Source organism: Colossoma macropomum, unplaced genomic scaffold (genome assembly GCF_904425465.1).
Source record: "Colossoma macropomum unplaced genomic scaffold, Colossoma_macropomum, whole genome shotgun sequence".
Taxonomy (NCBI): domain Eukaryota; kingdom Metazoa; phylum Chordata; class Actinopteri; order Characiformes; family Serrasalmidae; genus Colossoma; species Colossoma macropomum.
In genome coordinates, this window is record NW_023495268.1 from 247548 (window position 1) to 274261 (window position 26714).

Below are 26714 nucleotides of genomic sequence, written 5' to 3' on the forward strand. Positions count from 1 at the left end.
GACATAGACAGATTCCAGCACAGTAAGGAAAAGTGATTTTTCACAGACTAACCTTTTGAGAAAGCATCAAACCTTGAGCTTCAGGCACTTTTCTCTGTACTCACTTTATTCACACAGTGTCCATTTTGCTTATTGTGTCATGAACAAGGTGGGAACAGGTGTAATTGACTGCCTCCCTCAGGTGCCGTTGCTATATTTGTGAAACTTTCAGCTCAGACCTCCTGGTAGTGTCCGTGGCAGCTGTGCTAACAGACTGAGAAGGTAAAAATGGTACAGTAGCTCAAAGGAAAACTTGAATCTGACTACTTTATCAAGCTTTCAGCAGCTAAGCTAAGAAAAGCTAACTGACCTTAATGTTGTTCTCAGATGTTGTTTGTTTAACCTTGTAAAACGGATAGTTCCGGTCCTAAAATCTCATTCGCTGGGCCGTGTTGTAAAATCCTGTTGCAAAATCCACGATACATCAGTATTTGTATATGACGATCTTACAACAGCTGAACTCTGTATCACTGCGCCACGGCACAAAAAACTCTTGTGCTTTTAATGAATTAATCTTTCACTCTAATGCTGATTAGAGTGTACTGATGAGTAAGAACCCGGTTCTGTTTAAATTTAGGGGCTGGCAACTTATTTTCTTTACTGGAACTAGGCTGGTCAGCTAGACAACAGGCTAAAAAATAGCAAACATGCTAAATAACTCCATCATTAATACCACAGGCTTGAATTAAAGTACTCACAATATGATTCTTTGAAAAACGGCAATAAAAAAGTCTAAAGAAAATCACCTGAATGTCTTCAAATGTCCATGTTTCAGTCAGATGTAGCGTCAAACCCAGACTGAACCCCATATGGCTCTGTACTCCCTAAGTAGTGTGCTGTGTTACATTAAGTTTAGAAATTCTAGCTTCTATTGTCAAATAGTGCATTGCTTGTCGAGTATGAACGTGGATGAATCCCAAATCACCATTTTTAGCAGTATTGTGCATTGTTGTGCTGCAGGAGTCAGTATTTAAATTCCTATGTAAGTTAGTGCACTATGTAGGGAGCAGGGATCCGTTTGAGATTTAGCCCCAGCGTTAGAAAAGTGGCGTCCTCAGACTGGCAAAAGACTTGTGGTGGTAATTTGGTGACCAAAAAGTGCTTTTAAAGGAAAGTATTTACATTAAACGCTGCTGTGTAAAGTCAAAGTTTATTTATATAGCGCTTGTCGTCACAAAGCAGCTTTACAGAAAAATCCGGGTCCGGGCCCCCATGAGTGTCGCCAGTGGCGACAATGGCAAGGAAAAACTCCCTAAGAGCAAGAAGAAGAAACCTTGAGAGGAACCAAGACTCAAACAGCCTCTCGTGGCTTATTGCTTTATTATTTAACCATAATCTAATAATTTCAACTAATTTACTGCCACTGCCGTTCTCACTGCAGGTTTGTTGTAATGAGTTTTTCCTTAGACATAAGAGAAGTAGTGCTTAGCAGTGGGAAGGTATCCTTATTGTAGTTTACAATGATTGAACTGCAGTAAATCAATGTGAGTATCACTATACCACAAGATTAAATCTGTACCATCCTTCATTTGTAAATGTTCTTCTTTTTGAGATAAATTGCTGGTTAGAATTCTAATGAAGTTCATGTTATTTTGACTCTTTTTCCATGTGACCCTGTTTGTGTATAAAATGTCCCTGAGTTGCAGTCAGCAAAGGCAAAAGGGCCCCTTTTCACAAACATTTCTGTTTATAGAGATATTTCCCTGTGTATCTTATTTCCCTGCTGAAGTATTTTCCTATGTGTATCATTTCCCTGTATAGAAGTGAGGCTGTCACAGCAATGAATCCAAACTGGATCACATTCACTCAAATCTTGAACTGGTGATGCATTTGATTCCTCTCAGGTCCTTTATTTGAAATAAGCTCTCTTTCACTAGGAAAGTCAGGTGTTTTTAGGGTGATACACACAGGGCCTTTGCTAGTGACACAATTTCTGAAATTTATGCTGCAGTCATAAACAGGAAGCTGTCAGAATCAGATTCCAATCCAGCAAAAACTACATTCACACATTTTACTGTGTGGTTGTAGTGGATATTACTGATCACTGTGCTTTAAGAGGTTTTATTTGTGTATGATCTGTTGAGGAGATATTTGAATGTGGATATATTTGAATATGGATACTTAGTAGCTCCACCTTGTGGCTGTGAGAGAGTTTACAAGCAGGATGTAACTGTGACCAATTATCTGAGTAGACAGAGCATGCTTACATTTGACAGCATGATGACCCTCAGAATTAATCTCTTGAAGGTGATTTCAGTGACCGTTTGACACTCTCTAGAAAATCTTCCATACTATGGTGTCAGGTTGTGTCTGAAATATTTAAACCCTCTCTCTTTCTCTCCCTCTCTCTTTCTCTCCCTCTCTCTCTCTCTCTCTCTCTCTCTCTCTCGTTCAGCTATCCTGCAGTGTGTGAGTTCCTACAGACTAATAACCTTCTCTCAGTCATCCGAGCTCACGAGGCCCAGGACGCAGGGTAAGACTGTTCTTTAATAATCCCTAATATATTGAATTTAACTAACATCACGTTTTGGATGTTTGTTGTGCAGTATTTGCCAGGCATTTTCAGACATAATGACACTACACTGGTAATGTTTATAAGCCTATACTGTTAACATTTTTTATCTGATAGCAAGAAACAAAAACAGCCAGTGGAAAAATAAGGTTTATCAGTTAAACCTACTATAAGAAGGCTAACTAGGTGACTGTTTTCTAACCAATGCTAAAGCTTCATGACACCATACTTAAAAGGATGCGTTAATTCATCTTGGCATATCCATTAACTTTTTATAGAAAAAAGTGCATATTTCATACTTTTCTTAAAAATGTGCTTTAAAAAAATTATATTAATAAATGAAAAGGGGAAATCCAAAAAACTTCAGCATAATTCGGTAGTTGAGACTTTTTAAATAAAGTCATTCAGTGTTTTGATATGAAATCGTTTACTATAGAGAAACTTGCTGCATGAGATTTCTTTACAGTGGTGGTGATAGGAACCGGGGTCACAATGACTACAATGCTAATATAGCAATTTTATTTACTATCAAAAACCTCCAGTATTGCTACGTGTCTTCTGAGATTTTATATGTAGTGTTGATGGTAAAATAGTGATAAATCGGTTTTATCACTATGGTCCTCAGAACACCCTGCATGTACCTCTCTGCCCTTTATAAATATTAAAAGTACGTTTTAGGCCAAAATCTTATTGCAATATCAAACAACATTGTCTCAAAGGCTACATTCACATTACAAGCCTCATTGCTCAAGTTAGATTTTTGCTCAAATCCGATCTCTCTGACTCGATGGTTCACGCTCGTTTAGGTAAGTGATTCAAATCTGTCATTAATGTGAACGAACCGGCGTCCTGAAATGACCCTCATGATCACATCCTACTCAGTATCGTCACGTGAATGAATCACGTTCATCATTATCAAACAGACTAAAGGTCAGAACGAGCTTCGCTGTGAAGATCATTAACTCTGATCAGCTCTCAGCTGTTCATTATCAGAGCGAGACGAAGGAGAAAAAGGTGAAATGAGTTGCTTTTCCACCGTTTACAGGCTTTAACATCTGTTCGGCGCTGCTGCCATGGTAACGCTGAATGATGGAGCATGCGCAGTGGAAAAAAAAGCATATGAATTCCAATCTGAGCGTCACATTAAGGTCGCATGGCCACGAATCGGGATACGTATCTGATCTAGGACCACATGTGAAAGTGGCTCAGGTCGGATTTAAAAAGATCAGATTTGCATGTCCACACAGCCCTGAAAACATCAGATCTGAGTCACATTAGGATTTGTGCCACTTCAACCTGGTAATGTGAACGTAGCCAAATATCAGGCAGTGTATTCATAATCATTTTGTCTGATAATTTCCTCTGAGGTAGCTTGTAGAGGCATTAATTGCTTCAGTCTGATTACCACCAATGTGGATTTACCGACTCAATATGTTTCTCTACAGCAGAGCATTTCACGTTCAACCACTCTGAATGACTGTTTACATCTTAATGTAATTATCTAAATCTGCAGAAATTTTGAAAAAAAGGGGAAAGTAAATTTTTGTCCTGATTGCTGTGTACACCAAACTGCCTATGTTGCACATACTTGCGGACCACTGTATTAGACCCACTACAGGGTCCCTGCTTTAAACCCTGCATCACTGCAATGCCAGCGTTACACTACAGTGTAACAGTCTTACAGTGTTACTATTACACACCACTACAGCATCTCTTACAGTGAACAGTAATTGTAGCAGTTTAAGGCTTTTATGCTTGTTTGTCTCTAAAAGTGTCTGCTAGTTGAGGAGATTAGGCTTGATAGATATATGGCAAATATTAAGGCGGGAAATTATATCTTTTTTTTTTTTTGCCGGGGCGGGGTGACTCAGCTAAATCCCCCGTGTCCCCCAACACCCCCAAACACCCTCCAGAATGTCCCTAGCACTTTTGAAATCATTTGAAACTAGGTCTGTGTTCATGACGGGAAGCTGTAGGAGTAACCTTGCCCTTTTTGCTGTGGGTGAAGACTTTGATTAAATGGTTTGAGTCTGTGCAGAAATTAGCTACCATATATTTGCCATGTATCAGTTACAGAGGGGCTGTTCTGGGCAAACGTTTGAAACTCTAAGAGCAAACTAGGTTGAACAACAAAAAAAAAAAAACATGCTCCTACAACAAGAAGTGTTCTTAGCAAATAAGACAGTGTGCCTTTGGCAACATCAGTGGAACAGGTGCTACTGTGTTTTCTATCACTGCATTAAAAAGCTGCCACATTCAGAACAGAATTGACATCATTATGAGCTTATTATTGATTTTTTTCGTCAGAGTAACTATAAAGGGAGACTGTAGTATGAAGTTTGAGAAATATTGCTGAAGAAAAATGTCACTAAAGTTCTGCCTTTTCTATCTCAGAGCGACGCAGAGAAACTTGTTCATGCATTTGTTACGAGTTGATCACTGTAATGGTCTTCTTACTGGGCTTCCTAAGAAACAATACGTCCTCTACAACTCGTACAAAATGCAGCAGCATCCTAACAAAAACAAAACAGAGAGATCACATCACTCCCATTTTAAAAGAGCTGCACTGGCTTCCTGTGTCATTTAGAATAGATCTTAAAGTTCTGCTACTAGGTTTTAAATCTCAAAATGACCTTAAAGCACCGCTTACATCACAGAGTGTTTGTCTGTTTATGATCCAGCTTGAGATCTTAGATCTGCAGATACTGAACTTCTACAAACACCTTCTGTAAAATACAGAAAACATGGAGAGGCTCGTTCAGTTATTCTGCTTCTGAACTGTGGAGCTCAATTCCACCTTTTATTAGACAGACAAGCTCAGAGCTCACTTTTAAGAAGCATCTAAAAACGAATCTGTTTAACTCAGCATTTAATTAAAACTCTACGTCTCGTGGTGTTTATCTTCTAATTTGATTTTCATTCATTGAAAAATGAAAGTCATTTTCTTATATGATTCTATATTAATACCTATCATTTCTTCTAATACTGTTGAATTTTATCACCTGTCTGTAAAGCATTTTGAGCTGCCACAGGCATAAATATAAATACTATTATTATTATTATTTTATTTTTTTTTAATTATTATTAAGTACAGATGTATGCGAAAGTTTGAACTTCTCTGTTCAAATTAAATGTTTTGTTGATTTTCTGAGGGAAAAGTTTCAAGATGCTGTACAAGGTTAATATGGCATTGTCTGTCATTTTTACTGCAGTCTTTATATATTTTAGTTTAACATGATGGAACAATAAAATGTAAAATGTGCCCTAACATTTTTTTCTCAATATGTTAAATTCAGCAGACAAACAGTAATTGTGCATTAAAATGCATTAAAGAAGTGTGTTCTCTATAGAGGATGAGCTTACACTGACCAGCCATAACATAACACAGAACACCTACTTGTTTCTACACTCTATATAGGAGCACTTTGTCGTTCAACAATTACAGACTGTAGCCCATCTGTTTCTCTGCATACTGTAGTATCCTTCTGTTCTTCAATGGTCAGGACCCCCACAGGACCCCCATAGAGCAGGTATTATTTAAGTGGTGTATCATTCTCAGCACTGACGTGGTGGTGGTGTGTTAGTGTATGTTGTGCTAGTACGAGCGGATCAGAGCTGATAAAATGGACAAAGAGTCTAGAAACAGGGAGTTGGTTTTAATGTTATGGCTGATGTATCTGGTGTATTTTTGCTTAGAAAATCAACAAAACATCATTTGAACAGGAGTGCCCAAATTTTTGCATATGACTATATTCCTGTGCTTTTTTTTTGTTCCTTATGTATGATAAAGAACGTGACCACAGCATTGAGATATCATGTCATTTAAGGAGAAGAGTAGATTAAAAAGCAGAAATAGCTACTTTTTTGGCCTCAAGAGACCAGGCCTGGCACCAAGGCCCCAGTACAATACTCATACTGCTCAATTATAGTCATAACTCTCCTCTCACCTCTGACACGCAGCCTCATAAGCGTGGGTTAGACAGCATTTCTCAGGTCATAGTGTGGCTGTGTTAAGATTTCACATTCACAGCCGATTTCCTTTAATGGATTTTGGCCTAAATTTACCCAGCTTTAGTTTTTCTCCTGAATTTGTTCCTCTTCGCGCTGCTTTTTTGATTAGGATTATGTCAGGTCCATGTACATTGTGTTGTAAAGCTTACAACTAGCCGTTTGTGTGTATACTTAGGACAATTGACATGCTGTTGTAAACACATACAAGTCAGGGAACACATGACCAGCCATGTGTGCATCTATTGGAGACACAGGCAATCAGTAGTTGAGGTAGCCATCTGCTAGCTTCACTGTTAGAAATAAAGGTTCTGTGCAGGTACATTTTTCATTCATCAGGGTTCAAACAATGTAAACGTTCCTTTAAAGGTACAACAGTGGTTTTAAGGTCCAGTTGTGTACCTTAAATACGTTTTTCCAGGTGAAAAGTACAGATTTGTACCTTTTCATAAACGAATGTATTAAAATAGAACAGTAAAATAAGACTGGAGACGAGGCTGGATGTGTGGAGTCAATACAATTTAGGAAATATAATTTCAGTGGATTATGGTACAATTATGTTCCCTGACTAAAGGTACTGAGATGTACCCTTGAGGGGACCACCCCAGTGACAAGAGGGACACTGCCCCAGTGACAGTACGGTACCTTTTTTTTGAGAGTGTATGTGATCAGTTTCTGATGCGCTCTACAATTAAAATTATGGAAGAAGTAACTAAAATAGAAAAGAAATAATTAAAATAAATATAGAAAATAAAATAAACATGGCCTAAAACAGCTTTTAAGCGGGCACATTGGAGATGGTGCAGTGGAAGTTAGTTATTTTTAGGAGGAAACTTTGAATCGTAAAGCACAAAGTTTGATTTGGGTGTGAAGGGATCAATAATAATTATTGCATATTGTTTTTTTTTGTGTTCTTTATATGGTTTCATGCAGCTTTATGGGGCATGGCATTCCTGAAGTTCCTTATTTCCTTTAGCCCCCAAAACACTATGGATTTAAAACTGTTGTAGGTGCTGTAGGTGGGATGCTCTTGGGCTCAGGCAGAATGCATGACTACCCCACTGCAGGAAAGAAAAATAAAAAGATATCTCCTTAATATCTTTGAGAGCTTTTAGTCCCTCCTGCTGCTCAGGTATTTTTCCTGAGAAAAGGAGTTTTGAGGTTTAGTAGATTTGCTGAGATAACAATTCTCATGTTTACCTGAAACTAAACGCTCATCTCCTCCTTAATGCTCTTGTATCTCCTCTTTATCTAATGCTGTTTCTCCTAAGCAGTTTTAGGAAACTCACCATTAACTGTCCTGAGCCATCACAGAGCGGTAAAAAAGTCCTTTGGGACCCACATGAGTTTAACACTCATCTTCTCTAAACTCAGTCTCGCACGTTTTCTCTCTGCAGTTACCGCATGTACAGAAAGAGCCAGACGACAGGCTTCCCTTCCCTCATCACCATCTTCTCCGCTCCCAATTACCTGGACGTTTATAATAACAAAGGTCAGAATCATGCTCTTTACATGGTGTGAAACCTGGATGATGAAAGTACCAGTATAAATAGATCAAATTACTGTACATTAACTTGTATTAAAAGTTAAGAATGTTTATAAGAATCTTTTATAAAGTTACTGTGTTGGAGATGTAAATTTGTTTATTCAAAAATGTATTATTTTTTTTAAGGGTAATTTTAGTCATTTTAGACCATTTCTATCAGTCCACTCATCTTGAGCTTGTCACACAAATGTAGGACCGCTGGCATTTTACAATGGTTTAAAAGATAAAAACAAACCAAAAAATGGAGTTCGATAACACTGACAGTATGCAAACACACAATCATATGCACTCACGAACATGCATGCTGGGACCAATGTAGTAAGACTGGTTTCACACATGCAACCTCTGTATGACACGAGCAATGTGGCAGGGTTTGTTCTGCAGAGTGTTGCAGCAAGAAAGTGTTACAGATATCCTTTTTCCAAACAGATAAATAGTCAGTCACTTAGCTTGTTCGAAAATATTATTCGTAAAAGAGCGTGACACATTTGTTTATCCTCGATAGCATTCTGAGCTGTGATTGGGGCATTGTTTCAAGCCTGGTAGACCAACCGGGAAATCTGTATGGGGCACAAAATGTTTAACTAGTATTTCTTAACAGTCTTTTATTAAAGATTTTGCATTTTGTAACGTTTTTATTTGTTTTTCTGTTTTATTGTTATTGACTTTCATTACTTATTTCAGTGTATTTTATTGCATGTTGCGGCTGTAATGCTCTGCCCCTCTGACTGTGTGAAAGCTCTGAGCTGTTAACATGAGCACCAAAATGAAAATCAAGAGTTTGTATGCGTGAAATCAGGCCTAAGTCTTTTGCAGCAGTGTCAGGCAGACGTTCTGCCTGTTTGTTATGAATGAACCCGGTGCATCAGCCTAAAAGCGTAGTCTACGGCCCGTGTGCATGGTAAAACACTTGTGCTTCTCTTCTTCACGCATATGCATATGAGGGCTTGCTAGGACTGAACGTATTAGGGAAAATATTTAAAAGCAATTCTTTTAATCAATATCATGACTGTGACTTAAATTGAAATGTATTCATGTCTAGGCCTGCTTTTTGTCAAGTAGACCAGCATATCCACTTTTTCTGGCTTGAGGCTACCAGTTACTGCCAGTTAGCTGCGGTTACATTGCCACTCACATAGCGCATGGCTGTTTGGTTGCTTTTGATTCATCTAAGTCAGGGGTGTCAAACCCAAGCACTAAAAGGGCCATATTAAAAAAATCTCAATAAATCTGTGGGCCAGCTGTGTTATTTCATTTTTACTTAACGTTTTGCCCTGAGCCGAATGGACCATCGTTTATTCAAAATATGCCAAAACTGCTACAGCAAGATAGGCATTGAATACTTATTCAAACATAATTCTAAATAAAAATTAATTGTTTTAGGTAGTATTTTTTAAAAACTGTCTGTTTGCTTGAACTAAACACCTGGCATCTTTTCTTTTTGTGTAACCGCCGACCGATAGCTTGTTGTTGGAGAAGAGGGTTTAGAACAAACAGTGTTGCAGTGCATGCTGGGGACTGTAGTGCAACTCATTGTGATACAAGCTAATAATGAAAATAATTTTGTGGGCCAAAGAGGACTGTGTCACAGGCCTGACTTGTGACCTTGTGTTTGACACATGGGGTCTAAGTCAACTACAGGCAGTTCACAAGCTCTGTGTTATTGGGTTAAATTTCCCTGTGTACAACTTACAACAACAGTGTTGACAATAAGGGCTACAATTAAAATAGCATGCTTTCTTATTGCGATTTCGGTATACATGAGAGGATCACGCAAAAAGTGAGTGGAAATGTTACACATGCAGCTGAGTACATGTAGCTGAGTCTGCTTGATTTACTAAAATTTTAGTGCCTGTTTTTACATCAGTTTTCAATTTTCCCCTCATGTGTTGTTGAGAGACTTTTGTTAACAATGGCAGCAAACACAGCAGTTAGACGGTGACAGGAGTATTAAGTCTATGCTATCATTGTATGAACTCATAGCTGGAGTAAACCCTGTAGAATATTTTGGTGGGAAACTTAATTTTCTCATCTCTTCATTGCTGAGTTTCTTTTTCTGGTTTTCACTGAGCTTGTTGACAGCTCCATTATTTTACTGTGCCTTTTAAACCCTGGTCCTCAACAGTTAGTAGGTGTGGCTATATGCAGTGTTTATGACAATCTGTAGTATTAGTAAATCAAGCGTTCTATTCTGTTGCATTGTGGGTGCATATTGCTGTTGTTCTGCACTCATACATACATCTGGCCCTCCGTGTGAAACGTGCTCTCTTGTGCGAATGTGTCATATGCATAATGCTACTGTAGCTTTACACAGCTGACTGACAGACTGACAGGTGTGTGAGATACATATGTTAAACGTCAAGCTTACCAACCTAAATGAACTGTGGAAGGAAAACTGTGGTGTGTGTGTGTGTTTCTAACTATTTCATGTTTCTGCAGCTGCTGTGCTAAAATATGAGAACAATGTGATGAACATACGGCAGTTTAATTGTTCGCCGCACCCCTACTGGCTGCCTAACTTCATGGACGTGTTCACCTGGTCTCTGCCCTTCGTAGGAGAGAAAGGTACAAGAGGAGCGAAAACCCACACATGAAATATGAAACATGTTAACATACTACATCTGACAGTTTCCTATTAAAGAAATGTTATGAAATGTTGGTCATAATTATGACAACCATGTACTGACGGGTGAGAAATCAAAGGGAAACCCAACATAAACTGTCTCAGTAACTGACAGGACAGCTTTATTGCGTCTTGACGTAGATTCTCCAAGTCTCAGGAACTGTACTGGAGGGATGGAGCGCCATATCTCCAAAACATATTCGCTCAATTGGTGATCTGATGATGGTGGAGAGCATTTAAGGATGGTGGATTGATAGTAGAAAGATGGTGGTGGAGAGCATTGTCTAACAAATCAGTCCAAAATCTCCTACAGGTGTTCAGCTGTGTCGAGATCTAGTGACTGCGAAGGCCGTAGCTTGTGATTCATATCACTGTCATACTAATCATCCATTCAGTGATCCCTCAAATTAAGGGGTCAAATACATCAGTGTCACCAGAACCTGAATTTATGATGCTTGAAAACAATGCATGTGTAATTTGATATTCTCAAAGTTTTTACTACAAATTTTGGATATTTGAATGTACTTAGTCTGAAATCTGACCTTTGAAATTGAAGTCTTGGATTTTGGTTCAAAAAATCAGGTTACAAAGAAATCATAAAAAGTTCAAGTTAAAAAGTAGTTAGACCAAAATAAAAACAAGAAACAAGTGTGATAACTTTAGGTTGTAGAAATTCAGGGGAGACATCTGGGCTACACAGAAAGAGCAAAAGAGGCGGGACATAATTAAACTCAAGCCTGGCCAATCACAACACAGCTCAGAGGGCAGGGTTTCACACCAGCGCTGTTAAGGCAACATGGGGCTTTCCCAGTTATTAGTTGCTTGTTTACCTTCTCACGATACAAAAATCTTGGAACCTGAACCTTCTTTCACACTTGTTTTCAACCTACATTTCTTATTTTTTTTTAAACTAAACTTTTTATAACCTCAATTTTTTTTCTTGAATTGTTCAAGACGTTAATTTCAAAAAGGTGAATTCATACAGATTCAGTCTATTCAAATATCTAAAATTTGCAATGAAAATCCTGAAGATCATCAAGTTAAGCTTGCATTTTGTTTTGAAGCAGTCTGAATTCAGGCTCATCTTCTGGTGACACTGATTGACCTCCATACTCATGTCCTGTAGATGGAGGCGCTGTCATCCTGGAGGAGACCACTCCCATCAGAATAACTCTCTGTTGATTTACACTGATCTTTCCCTCCAAGGGGACAGGTGGACCCAAACCATGCCAACAAAATGCCCCCCACAGCATAACAGAGCACATGTGGAGAATTTGGTAAAGCGAATCTTCACATATCACTGTTTTCCACATCTCTGTAGATCAGTGTCTGTGGTTATTACACCACTGAACTCTCAGATGTGCATTCATCTTTGTATTGAGGGGTCTATGCACTGCTACCTATGGAGCCCCACTGGGGACAAACTGTATAAATAAAAATAATGCACGGTCGTGACTTAATAAGGTGTGGGAATGAGATAATTAAGTCATGGCCATGACTTAGTAAGGTGTGGAAACGAGATCCTAATGCGTGGCCACGACCTAGTAAGGCATGATCTCGTTCCCACATCTTACTAAGTTGTAGCCACGACTTAATTATCTCATTCCCACGCTTTAATAAGTCCTGGCCTCGCATTATTTTAATTTATATGGGATGTCACCAGCGCGGCTCCCTAGCAACACTCTTTCAAAGTCACGTAGATCTTTTCCTTTTGCCATCTTGATCCAAAATAAAGGTGAGCTGATCCTTTTCAGCATTTATACGTGCTACACACATGGTAGGATGTTTATTGCTTAATCTACAGCATCTACACTCATTTATTCAGGTTTTTCTTTTGTCACCCATCTGTACGATCACCATCTTTTCTAAAAAACAAGGATACAGGCAAAATCTGTTGTGCAAAGTATTTTCAAAAGCAATTACATGTACGTTGAATTGTAAAGACTTTGTTGCATCCATGCTGTAATGCTGCTATAACATAACACTTGTATGTAAGGTGTGGCAAGAAATGCACTACAGCGCTGTTCAGATGTGGGTTGCTTTGTTATACGCTCCCACTCTGTGTCCTGTATAGGTAGTGTTTTGTACAAGCAGTGAGTAATCCATAGACTATGCAGTGGCCTTTGTGTTGTGATCGTATAGCCATACAGGTTAATCCTGTTGCTCCGTCAAGCTTTTCCATCAGCGAGAGAGCAAACACACACACACAGCGCATAGCACTACACAGCCACATCGAACCCTGTGACCTTTCTGCTTTGGCCTCTCCACAGTGACAGAGATGCTGGTGAATGTGCTCAGTATCTGCTCAGATGATGAACTCATGAATGACGGTGACGAGATCTTTGATGGTGAGGATAAGAACCTTTGTTTTTTCTCACACAGTTCATTCTGGGGTCAATATTAGATTCCATTTTTGATATTTCATGTGTTAAAAGTGTCTTGATTCTACAGAGCTCTAAATAAATATGACACAGATTGGTTTGGCTCATAAAGGCCCAATCCCATTTCTTATTTTTACCCCTACCCCTTGTTTTCAAGTGTCACATTGACCCTTGGAACTGAGTTACAAGGGGTAGTAGTTGAAATCTTCCCTATGAAATGGGACCCTCAAATAAGAAGAACATTACTTCATTAACAGGCTGCTTGCGGTGCTCTTTAGGCGACCTGGCCCATCTTCAGTGATAGCAGAGGAGGGTAAAGTTCAGCTCCTCACTGCTGGGCTTTAGTTACATTTAGGGCCTCATATCCCTTCAAAGAGAGGGATAAGACAATGATTTATTATCTCCCACTCCTAATTATTCAGTGATATGAAGCAGAAGTCAGATATTCTCCAGATTCTTGTTCGGTATTTTCCCATTCCACCTTAAATGGTGCAGTAGTTACATTCTGGCTCTTCAGACGTCAGAACTGCTGGATTATTTAAGGTGGAACGGGAAAGTTAGCTAGCTACCGAGACATCAGCATGCTATTAGCAGTTTTTTCATGCTTGTTATGAAGAGAAGGAGCATAATACATTGAAATGACACTAAACTAAGATAATACAATGGGGCCATATAGCCCTATCACTTCACTCTACCCCTCTATCTCACCAAGAATCAGGACACTCTACCCCTGTGGTGTGGGGGGGGTGCTAAGGGCTAAATGGTAGGGGCGAGGGGTGAAATGGGATTGGGCCAAAAATACAAAACTTTGCAATGTAGCTTGTCCTTAATGGGAAACAGTAGTAAAACAGGGCAGGTGAGTAAATCATAAACATTCTCATAACTCATAAACATAAACTGCCTCATACAAGACCTCACTGTTAATCACTGGTTTCTGTTAATCATTCACCACAAGACTCTTTTAGCACTGGCCAACTATACTTCGCACTTAGTTTTAAATTATTTCTTTGGTTAAACCAGAAGGCACCTGTGGGAAAGAAGGAAATAGGAATAAAAAAAAAATTTCATTCAAGCCAAATACGAAATATAGTTAGTCAGTGCTGAAACCCAAACAGTCTTGTGTTGAATGATTGACAGAGATCAGCGATGGACAGTAGGTTGTTGTAAGAGGCAGTTAATGTCTGCTTTCACTGGTTTCTGTTAATCGTTTACCACAAGACTGTTTGAGTTTTACCATTGACTGCACTACATATTTGTTTATTTTTTTACCCATATTTCCCCCTTTCCCACAAGCCTCTTCTGGTGTGTGCCAGGCTCTGGTTATAAATAATTATTTGTCCTTACAGAGGTATTCCACTGATGTTTTAAAATTTCTACGTAACTGAGTCGTTAAAATGTGAACATTTTAGTAGTCTACAGAGTAGTTTGATGTGAGATGGTGTAGTATGGTAGAAAATTTACTGAGTCAGATTTCTTTACAGTGGTAGTGTGTTTTTTACAGTGAACCTACACACGTCTCTACATGTGGTGTTTTATATGTAATACTGATAATCATAAAACAGTGATAAATCTAAAAAAAAGTTTTCTTTTGGTACTATTTTGCCTTAGAGCGCCCTGCATGTACCTCTGCCATAAATGCATTTTTAAAAAAACCTTCTCAGAACTAGCGTGAAACAATGTCTCACGTTTTGTAAAGTAGCTTTTAGAGGCATTGAACTCCTCAGACACTTGGTTCCTATCACCACCACTGGGAACAATTCAGACTTCTGAGCCTCTCTGGAACAGAATGCCTCACATCGAAACACTCTGAACAACGTAGTTTGTATCTTAATCGTTTAATTATGCAGAAATTGAATTCTTCTTTATTGGCTTTCATGGTTAAATTAGGGTTAAATTAATTGAATAAAAGTGTGAGAAAATAAATGAATGAAATGAATGATTTTCAGAACATGTAGCATAATTTAGACATCAGTTTAAGGGTAGTTATGTTTGTAGATCAGAAGCATCTTGACTGCAAAGCTATAATTCATGAATCATCTAGGTATCTCAGCTGGCTATAAAGACTTTCTCCCTTTCTCACTTACTGTCAGTGTGTTTCTTGTATTTCACCTGTAACTCCTGAATATGTCTGTGTGTCTGTGTCCTCTCAGCCAATGCTGCAGCAGCCCGTAAGGAGGTGATCAGGAACAAAATCCGTGCCATCGGCAAAATGGCCAAGATGTTCTCAGTCTTGCGGTGAGTTTAGTGAGAGTTTTTCTGTGTGTTTCTGTGTGTGAATTTTCAGGAAACTGAACAGAGAGATGGGAGAACCAACAGAGAAGAACCTCGCTGGTGTACAGTGAGGGACTGTAGCTGTTCTGTTGATGTACAGTTTGTGTTCTCTATCCCTTCATTAATGGTCAGAGATGCTCTTGGCCGGATATTTTTGGGTGGTGGTCCACTCTCAAACTAACAGTGTCACTTAGGAGTGTAAAAACTCTAGAGACACTGTGACACTGTGACACTCATACCAGCTCCACGAACCCTACCATGTCACTGCAGCGCTGAGCGCCACCCAAATAACATCTAATACTCGGGGCTGTGGTGGTCCCTTCTAGGGGGGATACCCCACCATGAGATCTGATTTAATTCGATTCATGACAATAGATTTATGATTCAGTATTCTTACAAAATCTTTTAACAAAAGTAGAATAAATTTGTATAAAAATGATCTCCTTCATTGAAGTGCGTATTCAGACATCTCTTGGATTTGATCTGTGCTCATCTGTTGAAGAGCCCAAATAGTGGAAAACTACATTTTCCACACTTTTTGGAAAGAAAATAGTTTGCTACAGTATATAAATTGCTAATGTTTCAAAACATCCAGTCTATACAGTGCATATATAGAAAAAAGCTGCAAAAACATTCTGTTTTTAAAGTATTGTTTCTGTAATATCATGAAAAACAACACATTGACATATCGTATCATTACATATTCAGCCTACAGCTGTTTGGCCCCACCCATTCATGCGGAAGTTAGTTTCAGCCTGGATTGCTTTTTAAATGTGGCCCGACACAGGGCAGCCAATCAGAACAGAGCTCGTTTACATAGTTGAAAAGGTGCAGTAAGAGAACAGCCTGTTTAATTGTTAGGGGACAAAGTACAGATCATGTAAAATTAATTATGACAGTTTTTGGTGCAGTTTTTATTTTTATTCAGTGTTTCTGAAAATATGGCCAATGAGTTCAGGTGTAAGGTCGTCTCTTTCTCACTGTATTTAGGTTTGTACGTATTTTTCTTCTGTGCAGTGAGGAGAGTGAGAACGTGCTGACCCTAAAGGGCCTGACCCCAACTGGCATGCTGCCCAGCGGAGTTCTGTCTGGAGGAAAGCAAACCTTACAGAGCGGTAAGCACCAAAATAAAACATCAAACAATAAAAAAAGCATCACACAGTTTTAACACCTCTCTTTTTCTCTGTCAGCCTCTTCTCTCTCTTTCTCTCTCTTTCTCTCTCTCTCACTCTCATTTCCACTCTTTTAGTCTACTTCTGCAATTGTTTGGGCTCTACAGCACCTGTCCCTCTCTCTTTCTCTTTACGCTTACTTTTTTTCACTTCTGACCTCTGACCATTCTGTCCCTCCGTTATCTCTCTTTCAACACCTCTGCCACACTTACGCACCTCTACACTCCTGTCTTTCTTCACATTCCTGACTCAGACACGAAAACAACGTAAACAAACACGCACGGATGCGCATACAAACACTACTAGACTACTTACTAACCGCCTAGCGGTGCCGCTAATGCTAACTGCTAGCTGCCCGGCCTTGGCGGCGGACTGGTTGGGGGGTCGTGCTGCGTGCATGGCTGCCACAATAACGCTCCCTCCACCCCTCCTCTCTCTGTCTCTCCGTCTGTCTGTCTCTCCGTCTGTCTGTCTGTCTGTGCCTTCTCAGCTACCATCGAGGCCATAGAAGCCATCGAGTCAGTTGAGGACGGAGAAGGTAATAATCACCAGCCGGCCTCTCTCTCTGTGGTGCTCAGAGGTTGCATAGCCACCGCTGAACTCTGCTAGCTAGGCTAGCTAACGTAGCTCGTGGTCGCTATGAAATGGTCGGGGGGCTGCGTCATCTGATGTTACCACCCTCAGTGTCATTACCATAGGCCAGACAGATCATTGCCTCTTTACACTCAATTAGACACACATACATATATGAGCTCTGATACCTACAGCTGCTCGCGCTGAAGCCTGACTGCGCTCTGCTGTTCTCCATTCTCTGCCACACACACAAATTCACATAGAAAACTATCACAATCAATCTGAATCTTGGGGGTTTAATACCCCTCCAATGCAAAAGTGTCCGGGGTTGACCTCTCCATGCTCCGCCCACAGATAAGCTCTTTTAAAGCTACCATTTCAAAGCTGGACCAGCTTTACAGACAAAATTCCTTACCAGCCTAAAGAAGAGCTGTAGATGTTAAAATATGTAAATTAAGTAAAGATTTCATTATCAATTACATTGGCATCTGAGTTACCTACCAGTTACTTTGGTTATAAGTTGAGTAATTGATCATTAATTTGATTAATAATCAAGTATCAATGTGTTTTTAATTGCCAAAGGCAACAAATCACGATTAGTCGCATTTGTAACACCCAACTCAGGTTCTGTGAAAATATGTAAAAGTGATGTACATTTCAAAATGATGTCACTGTCAGTTATCTAAGTTATTGAGTAAACTCATGGTTATTTTGATTATCATTCCAGTTATTGATCATTTGATTATTAGTCGAGTACCATGTAAGAATTCGTCTGAAAATGCCTGAGAAATTTAAGCTGTCAAACAATTAAAACAGTTATCATGATTAAACGCATTAGTTTGTGCAGTTAATTGAAATGAATCGACCCTGTTTTGTTACATCTGTAAGTGGTCAATACAAGCTCCATCGAAAGTATGTATTACTTGCATTAATTCAATGTGAACCTGAGCAGTGTGAACGTGAAAATAAGGCAAACGCAGTTTACAGCTTCTAGCTATGTTTCATCTTGTTTACTGCTTTTGTTGCTCGCAGGTTCTTGATTTATCCATAGTTCTCTCACGTTCACTGTCCGCCATAGTCTGCTGAAGGCATCCTCCAGTGCTGACATTACAGATGTTACTGGCATTGCCAGCATAAGTGGATTGTAAATGATACTAAATTACTTCAGTAATTCACAGGATGGCAGTAGCTAGAAAATAGCTTCTGTTTAATCAAGAGGGCCAACAGTGGAACTTCTTGCCTTTTAAAAGCTGTACTTGAATGTTGAACGATTATTATTATATTATCATTATTATTATGCAATCTAGAAACAGCATTGCTGCTTCAACAAGGATGTAAATTGTAACTGATAATTTTCAAAATTAGAGTATTTTTTGTTGCGGTCTAATAAAGTTTTTAATGATGAATATCTTATAAATACACTAAGCAGAAAGTTTACTGACTAATTAGTCCTGTTTAATTGGATTTAGTGCATTACAGTACGTGAAATTTTGAATGAAAATCATTGTCGAATAGATTTTGATGGCAGCTTTTGAATGTGACCCTGCTAGTGCACTGTGTCTGTGCGTCAAAATACTGTGTCATGTATTGTGAAATGATATCTAATAGCTAGCTAATTTAACTGAACTGTACTGATATAAGTACTATACTGTACTGTTACTGTATTATATTAGCAGCTATGTGTAGCTTAAACAATGAAAAAGATGCTGTAGTAACAGCAAAATGAACTGATCAACTGAAATAAATACCACACTCCAAACATCTGCATTAAAAACTGAGTTATGCACTACAATCTCGAATGACACCCTTAATAATAGTGAAGAACCATGAAGAACCATTTTAGGTTCTCTAAAGAAACCTTCAGTGGTTGTTTCTTTGGAGAACCGTGATTGTAAATGACACACAAACAAAGATGCCACAAAGGATTTTTAAGTGGTTCCAAACAAGAATGTTTTAGGTTCCCTGAAGAACCACGTTTGAGTGTTAAGAAACTTAACCTAGAAAGAACAACTTAACATGAAGGTTTGTGCCTTTAAAAGGTTCTTCACTCTCAAAATGGTTCTTCAGGGAACTAAAATGGTTCGAACAGCCATTTATGGCAGCTTTTTTTTGGTGCAGGTCAAATGAAACAGTAGCTACAAGGGAACTCATCTGTGGGTGGAGCGTGGATAGACTCCCCTCTGATAAAACAAACAAACAAACAAAAACAATGACCAACCCAGCCCTGCCCTGCCTCACAAGTGCTACGTCTGTGACTGGTCCCCTTTGAACAGGTGACCTATGGGGATCATGTGACCTCTCCACAATGGGGGCATTCAAGCCATACATAACACAACAAAACGCTACGAACGATCAGCGTTAAGAACATTTTCTTGCTGATACTGTGTTGTGAATGCAGCCCCTGGAGAGCAGCCTTTCACATCATCTCTGCCATGTTTCCATCAGAATAGAGAAAAACACGATCAAACCTCATTCAAACCTGCAAAGTCTCTCAGAAAAAATCTCTCAATTCGGAATCTCAGTGGTTTTGTGGAGAGGAGTTATTTCTAATGGAAACATCGATGGTGTGGTGCAGTGTGTGTGAGTAGACTCACTTTGTTTGAAGTTTTCGGAAATTTTAGGTCAGAAAAAGATGAAGGTGAATCAGTGTCTTCCTCTACAGCTGGCCTCAGATGTCCCGATTTTACGACATGTGGCGCGTGTTTGTGTGTGTGTGTGCGTTATGTGTGCGTTATGTGGATTTCACATAACAGATTGAACGTGTGAATGAGTGGATGATATGAGTGTGAATCTGCGTGTATGTGTTAGTGTGCAGCTGCTTACTCTGTCGTGACTTTGTCCAGAGATTCCTGGTTACTCTATTCTTTTTATATCTTGTTTTTTGGTATCAATTCTATCAGTTCCTTATTTCAGTTCCAGTTAACAGTGCTTTTTCTGTGCTTCTCTGTGGTTCATACTTAGATAAGATAAAGTCCTTTGGTTCCCGCACAGGAAACAAAAACACCAGAGCAGAATGAACTCGGAGTTAAAGGTGCAGTGGTGAAGATGGATTTTGCACAGTTTTATCAGTGTGAAACAGTAAGACTAATCAACAGCTGAGGCTGTGGAGATTATATGATGATTTGATTATATGAAACATTAATAAAAATCCTGGGAAAGTCTGAACCTGTGCCTTTAAACAGAGTCTTAATGTATTTGTTCATAGCTTGATGTTTTCTTAACACTGACAAGCTATGTTAAAGCGATAGTTCAGTGAAAAATCTAATTTACACAGTTTCCTCCTTATTCCAAATATAGTCGATCAGCATTGTTTGCATTTTTTAGTTTCAGACTGGAGCTGAGTTACACTACTTTGTTACTGGAAAAAGTCATTACTGTAATGTTATTTTGTGCCCTGTTACCCCAACACTGCTTGTTAGTTACGTTAACCTTGTATCTCCAGTGAAAAAACTAAAGAAGCAAACTTCAGACACTAAACACGTCTGAGCTGATCGTCTACATTTGGAATAAGGGGGAAACTGTAGATTTGATTTTTTTGCCAAATTATCACTTTAAAGAACTACACAAGAGTGAATTTAAAGGTGTTTGGGTGAGAGAGCTGCCTAAAAAGTGAGGAAGGCCCAATCCCATTTCACCTCTTATCTCTTTTCACGCCTAGGGGTAGGGTGTCCTGATTCTTGTTGAGATAGAGGGGTAGCGCGAAGTGTTAGGACTACATGGCCCTCCAAACGGAGGTTTTTCAGAGTCACACTTCAGAGTGTTATGAGAATAAAAAGGAGAGCGGCCAAGAGCGAACAACCAGAGAAACGCACTAATGTGAATATTTTCTCTGTTAAAAAAAATATGATAACCGTTGTATTGTCTTAGTTTAATGTCTGTAGCATGCCCTGTGCTACCTTGGGCACAAGGAGGACGATGGAGGCAGGATTCAGGGTCGCAGCAGCCATATTTTAATCACACACCAAATAAACACAAACAGAAACAAGACCTACGCTACGCTGGCCACTTTTCAGTGGCTTTAGAACTACAGACTTTCAGTCCTGCTTCTCAAATACCAGACTTTACAGTTCTTCTGTTCACTAAGCTTTTCATCTCTTCAGCCCTCTGCTGCTGCTCGTCCCCTCTCTCTCTCTCTCTGTTCCTTTTTAAAAGGCCCTTTTGAGCGCCTTTGAGCACCCGAGTCGAGAAGGAACAAGAGCTTGTTGCTCTGCCGCCTCGTCACTGCAGCCGCACCACAGCTCGTCCGCCCGGATGAGTGGTGGAGTGGAGCGGCCTCACTGCAGAACAGGGGCATGGAGCCGGGCGGTGGAGCTCGGGATTCACTCCTTGCCCTCGTGCCTCTCGTGGCCAGTAGCTTCGTCGTCCTCCTCCCGCCATCACTCTCGTCACTCTCGTCCCTCAGAAGAGCTTGGGCTTTGTGCTTCATCCCCCACCCACTCGCGTCTCTCTCCCCGCTGTCCTCGCCGGGGTTTGACACCGCTCGGTGTTCGGGCCCTGCCTTCCAGCAGGCTCTCAAAGCCACCATCGGGGCCCGGTGGACGGGCGCACGCCATGTCATTTCAATGTATTCAAGTCATTTTCTTCATAGCAAGCATAAAAAATCGCTAATAATATGCTAACGTCTTGCTAGCTAGCTAGATTTCCTGTTCCATCGTAAACAGTCCAGCAGTACTGAAGCCTAAAACACCAGAATGTAACTGCTGCTCCCTTTAAGGCGGAGCGGGAAAATATGAACATGGCGAATATCTGACTTCTGCTTCATATCACTGAATAATTAGGGGTGGGTGATAATAAACAATTATTGTATCCCCCTCTTTGAAGGCGTATGATGCCCTAAAGTTAATTAAAGCCCAGCAGTGAGGTTACTGAACTTTACCCTCCTCTGCTATCACTGCAGACTGGCAGGGTCGCCTAAAGAGCAGAGCTAGTAGCCTGTTAATGTTACCTGAAGTAATGTTCTTCTTATTTGAGGGTCCCATTTCATAGGGGAAGATTTCAACCACTACCCATTATGACTCAGTTCCAAGATGCAATGTGACACTCAAAAACAAGGGGTAGGGGTGAAAATAAGGAATGGGATTGGCCCGAAGTGTCATTACAGTCATAATTTCATCTGTTGTAATAACATTTGTACAGTTCTTTGACTGTTCGGTGTCAAAGGTAGTGAAGATCAGTCAGTGTCTCACATGCAGCACATCCAGCACTCTTTAGGAGCAGAGCACTCTCACCCCTCTCTTGGTGGTGTTACAGTGTGGGAGACTAAAGTCCTGAACACAGAAATGCTGTAAATCTTTCTTGAAGTGACCTTCAAGTCAACTGTCAGGGTAGATTTTTTCACATAAGGTGTTGTTGATAATTAGTGCAAGAGAAGTTTGGTTTGATACCTCAAAATTGGTTGCTGTTACTGTGTGTGTGTGTGTGTGTGTGTGAGTGTGTTTGAGAGAGAGAGAGTGAGAGAGAGTTCAGGGAATCATTCTGATTGTAGCTGTATTATTTTCTGTAGACTGTAATTTCCGTGTGAGTTGTTCACTTCTTAGTGAGAAACTGCGTTTATGAAGAGTCACTTTCTCTTCTAACTTGTGCCTTTTACCCTCTCTCTCTCTCCCTCTCTCATTCTATATCTCTTTATTTCTTTTTCTTTCTATATCTCTTTAACTCACCTTCTTGCCCTCTTCCTTCCTCTTTTCTCCTTCTTACTCCCTCTCTTTATATCTTTCTCTGTTTCCCTCTGCTTCTTTCTCTGTTTCTCTCTCTGTCTCCTCTCTCACTCTGTCTCTCTCTCTCTCTCTCTCTGTCTCTCTCTCTCTCTCTCTCTCTCTCTCTCTCCGTGTCCCTGTAGCTATCCGTGGTTTCTCCCCTCAGCATAAGATCAGTAGTTTCGAGGAGGCGAAGGGTCTGGACCGGATCAACGAGCGGATGCCCCCTCGTCGCGACGTGGTCAACAGCGTGGGTCTGTCCATGGGCCGCATGAACATGGCCGAGTCCAACGGCACCGACGACAACAGCAATATCCAGTGACTCCTCTACTCCTCGTCACTGTCCTCCTCTTCCTCCTCGCCCTCATTCCCTCTCCCCCTCGCCCCGTATTCCCTCTAAAGCAATCCCTCCCTCTCGCTCTCTCCATCCGCACTGCTGCTCCTTCTCTCTTTCTCTCCGCAGTAGACAAACAGCTGGTACACAGAGAGGTCCGGTTTCCAAACGCCCAGAGAGCCGGCTTCACGTTCAGCCGCCATTCAAACGGAGGAATGCAAATTGACAGCTAAAAGAAGGAGCATGTCTTGTTCTGTGGGCTTTTGTGTGCATGTCTGTAAGTGTGCGTTTTTATGGCTGAGAGAGGTAGAGAAAAGACAGAAAGAGAGGGAGAAAAAGAGATGAGAGTGCGTGTGGGTTGCATAATGACATATTAACTGCAAACTGATAATAGGATGGTGGTGTGATTTTCTTATGGATGAATAGGACTGTTTGCGTGTGTGTGTGTGTGTGTGCTTGAGCGTGGGAGGGTGAGTTGTGTAATTACTTGGTAAGGAAGTAGGTTTTTTCACCGAAAGACTATTCCTCTTTCTTTTTCTGCCAGCCGCCGCGGTTCATGCTGAATATAAAGCCTCTGTGCTGTTCATTCACTGTCAGAGGAGTGTGTGCGTTTCAGGGGTGGGAAAAAGAATCGATTCTTAGATGCCTCACGATTCGTTAAATGGAAGATTCTGAATCGTTTTCACAAAAAATAGGCTCTGGTTTCCCCTACTGCTGGGCCTGGGACACATCAAGCGTACGTTTAAGAACTAGCATGGTTGCCTTTCGGTCAGTTTGCCGTTGTGTCTCATATCCTGTAAAAATTTGCACTCAAACCCACAAAAAACTGCAGCTGATGGTCAACGTGTACTTGCAAGTACTCAGTGCACCTGTGCGAAAGGAAGTGCAGCAGCTCTGTGCAGGAGTTGGAAATAGTCTAAAACAAAAACTGCAGCGTACAAAGTACAGAATATATTGTTTGAACGTGTTAAAAGCTTTTAAAGCCTGTGTTTATGCTACACCTAGGGTGTGAAAGTGAAAGTGGACCAGCGGTAGCAGTGATGAAGTGAGTTAAAGTGCTCGGTCGCATGTTCATAATTATATGAGTATTATTTTTTGTTAGTGTGTTACCAGAACACTCTCTGAGCACTCGTGCATCCCTGTTTATTCATTTCAATATTGTTCTTGTTAGAAATATGATACATATTGATCATTTAAATATTTGGACATTCTAATAGCAAATACAGATCTCTAGCGATTAAACTTTGCTTACATGAGGCTGTTCTCTGTGAACGTCCTCTTAAGTGCCATTTTCTCGCATTGCTCTCCTTCTTTTGCTTTCCTTTCTCTCCTTGTTCACCAACAAAGTGCTGATAAGGACAGGCTAGAGCCAGCGATAGGCCATGGTCAGTCGCCTATGCTCTCCCATGACAGCGTCCAACAGCCAGTGATTGGAAAATAAACTCTCTCACACTCTCAGACATCAGACATGCAGCCCGGCTTGAAAAAGAATGCAGGATTTTACTAATACACACAGGTTTGCACAAATCATATATATTCATAGTTGTGGGTGTTTCTGCAACTGTGGGCAGCTTTGGCTGTCCAAATGTTTAGAAAAACCATGTTGTTTAAAGGACTTTTTTCTCTGTTTTCGAGTGTCAAACAGCATGTCTTTTTACATGGGCTTTAGCAGACAGCTTTGTGTATATTTGAAATGAAATAAAACTTTATAAATAAATGTAATAAATGTAACATTAAGGTAATGAGGAAAATATCGAAGACGATTTTTACCTTGCTTTTCTGAGAGACATAGATTAGATTTTCCTCACTTTTGTCCACACACTCTTTGAGTAACTTTAATCAAAAGTAGGTTGGTTTGGTGTGTGGTGTTTGGTCATTGTCATGGTAAGAACATATAAATGTGAAATATCATATTAAAGACTGATTGAGAGCAGAATTCATGTATTAATATTCTGGTTTAACGTACAGTTTAACAAACAGTGTATTTACAGTTGAAAAAGATGTAATTTTGTAATATAATTACCTTCTTTAATGCTTTTGAAGACTGAAATCGCAACTGTGCGACATGAATAAAACTGGTATTTTGACCAAAAATATGCTTCACAGAATACATTAGCTCAGTGCATTTAGCAACCACTTTATTTGTGAAAGTGTGTTATGACACTGCTAAATCGTTTACTATGCGTTATGCTTAAACTATAACCTGTTTATCCAAAAATTTACTGCTGGGGCTTAAAACTGCCTGTAGTTGCAGAAACACGCATATAAGAAGTAAAAGGCCTGAAAACATTGCAAACATATGGTATGTAGGAATACGGCTTTGTTTAACAATCAGTTGATTGGCTTTCAGGCTAATTAAGTAATAACCAGAGTTATTAGAAATGTTTATATAGAAATGAAAGACTAATGCTGTGGCATAGAAAGTGAAAAAAATGTTTATGTAAGCTTTTTCCCCACTGCTAAAATATCCCGATGGTTCAGATGAGTTGTAAAATTATTAAAGTGTATATAATATATATTATGTTTTCTCAAAGTCACCTATAGCTGAATTCCAGAGTGACGTCTTTAAAACGTCTTATTTTTTAAATACATAAAGCACATGGACTGGACATGGCTTACGAACTTATTTACAAGAGCATGTGTTGCAGTCTGACATTTCTCCAGTAGGGGGCAATGCTAGTCACTTTTGTCCACGGGGGAGATGGCAGCCCTTGGTGCAAAAAAGCATAACAGTGTCCAAGCAGGGAGACCAGAGGCTGTGAGTGAGTGAATGGGAGTAAATAGAGGAAAGAATGTAATAATCAAGTGGTACATACCTTTTTTAAACAGTAAAACAACTGAAAATGGTTTGCTCTGAGTCGATTCTCAGACAGCAGCCCAGCATAAATACCTTAATGACAATCCGAACAACTAATACATCTCCCAGACCAAACCAAACCAAAGTAGGCTTGTTTGTGTTAAATCAGCCTTACTGATAGCAGTTCCGATTGTTCTATAACCGAAAAATGAGCAGGACAAAGTAGCACACATTTAACTAACTGGCACAACTAAGCCAGCAAAGATCTAATCTGTGCTGTTTTTCCGCTACTTAAAATTTACTTCACAAACTTAGGATGATAAATGATTGTTTACATTCAGCTTGCAGCAGACAAAAACCCAGAAAAGTGTCTGTAACAGTGGCTTAAAATGCTGGTACGTTTAGCTACAGCAGCAGTATCACTTTGTAGTGCGACTGTTTCTGCAGTTATCTGATTATTCAATTGGTCATGTAAACACAATACTTCGATCTAGAAATCCGATTAAGAAATCTGATAAATAGAGCTGGATTTTAGCACAATAATCAGATTTCTCAGTGCATGTGAACTCTTACTCTGATTTCTTTCGGATTTTTCAGTCAGAAATAAGCGAGCAGCGTCGCCGCGAGATGCAGCAAAACACTTTTGGAGTGACACTGAAACCAAACACGAAATAAAGGATTTAAATATGTTCATAGTTTCAGGTAAAACGGTGCAATTTTTTTTTTGAAGACTGCAGCATGAAGTTTGAGTTTTACGTTATG

The 26714-nt window shown here is 39.8% G+C and overlaps 1 protein-coding gene across 1 annotated transcript in view; it reads left to right on the top strand.

The window, feature by feature from the left end:
- Positions 1 to 26483, top strand: part of ppp3cb (protein phosphatase 3, catalytic subunit, beta isozyme) — an 89599-nt gene extending 63116 nt beyond the window's left edge. Inside the window, exons 7-14 of the mRNA XM_036561785.1 lie at positions 2435 to 2512; positions 7957 to 8051; positions 10545 to 10670; positions 12999 to 13076; positions 15260 to 15344; positions 16398 to 16495; positions 17043 to 17090; positions 22965 to 26483. Of these exons, the coding sequence (XP_036417678.1) occupies positions 2435 to 2512; positions 7957 to 8051; positions 10545 to 10670; positions 12999 to 13076; positions 15260 to 15344; positions 16398 to 16495; positions 17043 to 17090; positions 22965 to 23143 (787 nt within the window). The 3' untranslated portion in view covers positions 23144 to 26483. The remainder of the gene's footprint in view (positions 1 to 2434; positions 2513 to 7956; positions 8052 to 10544; positions 10671 to 12998; positions 13077 to 15259; positions 15345 to 16397; positions 16496 to 17042; positions 17091 to 22964) is intronic.
- The last annotated feature ends 231 nt before the right edge of the window (positions 26484 to 26714 follow it).